The sequence below is a fragment of the Pundamilia nyererei genome, unplaced genomic scaffold, assembly GCF_000239375.1.
Source record: "Pundamilia nyererei isolate P.nyererei 1_Seehausen unplaced genomic scaffold, PunNye1.0 scaffold00312, whole genome shotgun sequence".
NCBI classification, from domain to species: Eukaryota; Metazoa; Chordata; class Actinopteri; order Cichliformes; family Cichlidae; genus Pundamilia; species Pundamilia nyererei.
In genome coordinates this window covers 153287-156350 of record NW_005187713.1, presented here as the reverse complement: position 1 = coordinate 156350, position 3064 = coordinate 153287, and the positions used below count along the sequence as shown (strand labels likewise).

The window sequence follows — 3064 nt, the reverse complement described above, 5'->3', positions numbered from 1 at the left end:
AAATGCTGCTGACTGGAGATTTTCTCTTTCTTGGATCATTCTCTGTAAACTGTAGATGGTTGTGTGGGAAGATCCCAGCAGATCAGCAGTTTCTGAAACACTTGGACCAACAACCAGGTTATGTTTAAAATCAGTATCAATTTCAGTGAAATCGCATTTGCTTGGCTTGAACATGTCTAAATGCCTCAGTTGCCGCCATATGATTGGCCAACTATTTGCACTAATGTGCAGTTTAAGAGGTGAAGTTGTCAGTGAGTGTAATAAACTGATTGTTCTACTTACTCTTCAGTTTCATCATTCTGGTTTGCCTCATTCCACTCATCCCAACCTAAGGCACAGAAAGACGTTATGAGGTGCAACTTTCAACAACAATAAATAAGGTTAACAGTAAATCAGTGATACCTTCGACTGTTCTCCACCAGGACAAAAGGCCTTCGTCATCCTGGAAATAAACAGTCTTTTAACTTACTGCTTTGTGACTGTATGGAGAAAGAAATTTAAAATCCACAGAACATACACCAGAAAAAATAAGATAAACATACGTCTAGAGGATCCAGGTCCGTTCCTTCCCTGCGCACTGGTACTTCAGCCAATTGCAATGTCTGAACTTTAACTACCTCCTGGAACAAGAGGTGACACATGGAACACTAGACAGAATTTCTAAATGAGCCTAAAATCTCGTCTAAAAAGATTGAACCTGCGTTTGTGTTGCGATTTCAGCAAAGCTTATAAATCATCTGAGGTTTAACACAGTGACGCTTCCTGTTGTGAAATATTAATGTAAGCTGTAAATAACAGCTTCACAAAACTGCCTACAACTAGGCATTAACAAACAAAAAAATGTTACTGTGTAAGTTTTTTTTTCTCTTTAAAACATCTGTACACTGCCGCCTTAGCTTTACTATAACTGTATTTACATGCTTCAATTTTATTACTCTCCAAAATTTTATGCCAACCTCGACAGACCTGACTAACCACCTAGTTTCACCTTTCTATTTTTTCATTTAAACTGTCACGTAATCATATCAGGAACAGCAAAAATGTAAATCTATAAACTATATAAACACTATAATTACTTCTTAGAAATTTCTGTTAGCGAACAAGAAAAAAAAGAGTTTTTGATGTTGTTTGTGTTTATATAAATTTAATGACGTTGACAGCAATAGATTAATTCTTAATGTTTTGTTATATGAAAGGCAGAAACCCGTGAACTGCAAAAAATGAAATCATGTTGTACTCAAGAGGACTCGATAAAGAGAGGACAAGATCAAGTGAGTCAAAGAACCCATGCATTAGACTAATAATGCATTTTTAGTTCATTTAACTTCATGAGATGATAGATGATCTAGTTTTGGTGAAAAGAAATAGTCCCAAATTGAAAGGTTACTGCAGCGTTGTTTACCAGGTGTTTAAAGTAAAATATGTCAAGCATGGGGACCAAAAACTGGAATGACAACTTCAAAGTCACAAGCTAACCAAACATGGAAAAGCAATTAACATCTCTCTTTTAAATCACCAACTGTTTCTGGTAAGTTGTGAAATGCCACGTCACCCTAGTATAATATTCCTACCTCAACATCTTTATATGTTTAGTATTTAAACATAGCAGTTTAAACCACCCTTTTTCTCTTTCCTTTGTTTGTCGTTACTCAATGGGTCAAATGTAGAGCAGGCTGTATCTTCTTATGTATACGTGGCTGTCATATGAGGCACTGTTCCAATAGATGTAAGCATGTTTAACTCACTGATTTCAGTATTAGTCGCATTTATATTAGCCAGTTTATGAAACAATTATTCTTAAGAGGAATTCTGACAATTTGATCACAGTATATTCTACCTAAGTACTGCATTAGAGATTACATGAGTAAATAAAGACCGAATTCTCACTGAAATGTCTGTGTGTAGTTTTATTTACACAATGACATAATAGCACTGTGCAAACATATTAGCATGCTCACCTCCCAATTGTATCTTGAAAAAAAACCCACCGATAAACATTTGATTAAATTGTGTGTCAAGGTTCTCAGCCATCCAGGTCACCGTAGTCTAGGGAGCTTGGGAAGAAAAGCGTCTGGACTTCTATAATTTTCTTGAAGACATTTCACCTCTCATTGGAGAAGCTTCACGAGTTCTAAGAGCAAGTGGTGACAAGTCCCAGATTTTAAATCCCTGCCTTAACGCCCACTCACATCCTGGGCCATTTGACCTCTTAGAACTGAAGAAGCTTCTCGGATGAGAGGTGAAACATCTTCAAGACACCTAAGAAGTCCAGATGTTTTTCTTTCAAGCTCCTTAGGCATTTGATTACATTTATCTTTATTGCTTAATGTAAAGATAGCATGTAAGTTAGAAAGGTGCTATATACATTTACTTCATTACTAACCTGGGGCGTGGCTTGAGTGTCAGAAAATGCATTTGCAGAGTCCTGTGGGGTCAAAAACAAAGCAAATAAGAACTCGATATGTTTGAGAAGAAACTGCCGGTGGTATTTCAGTATTCCTGTGAAATCTGGAAAATAGTTTAAAAGTCTTCAGGAAAGAGGAAAAAAAGTCATTACAAATATGTTTTTCTTGATTTTTTTCAGCCACCCACATGAAAACAGTGACATCAAACCATCAGTATCAACATGAAAAGAACCAGGCAACATGTAATGGTGAATATGGTGAATATTAAATTAGTTTATTCTGAATTCATAAGGACCCAATACTCTGCATAACATACCCTGGTTCTTCTCCTTTGGGCCTGTGTTGGCTGGGTTTTTACATCACAGCTGGTGTCAGCATCTATATACCAAACAGACTTTGGAAAGGGAGTGAACTGAGTGCTTAGGGCTTAATACTGTGTAAATGTTACACTTATGCACCTGACAAAGATTTTCAGAAGGTACAAAGTTTCTTGTTTGTTTGTCTGGTTTTCTTCACTTTTTCTCCAGTGCATTTGGCTTTATTAGCATAGTCTCTAAATCAGGGGTGGGCAATCTCAGTCCACGAGGGCCGGTGTCCCTGCAGGTTTTAGATGTGTCCTTGAACCAACACAGCTGATTTAAATGGCTAAATTAGCTCCT

The 3064-nt window shown here is 37.0% G+C and overlaps 1 protein-coding gene across 1 annotated transcript in view; it reads right to left on the bottom strand.

Moving 5' to 3' along the window:
- LOC102198672 (uncharacterized) overlaps positions 1–3064 on the bottom strand; it is an 11596-nt gene that overhangs the window by 5656 nt on the left and 2876 nt on the right. Inside the window, exons 6-10 of the mRNA XM_005751464.1 lie at positions 2722–2831; positions 2384–2425; positions 543–620; positions 403–442; positions 283–328 (exon numbers count right to left, since the gene is read on the bottom strand). Coding sequence (XP_005751521.1) covers positions 283–328; positions 403–442; positions 543–620; positions 2384–2425; positions 2722–2831 — 316 coding nt within the window. The remainder of the gene's footprint in view (positions 1–282; positions 329–402; positions 443–542; positions 621–2383; positions 2426–2721; positions 2832–3064) is intronic.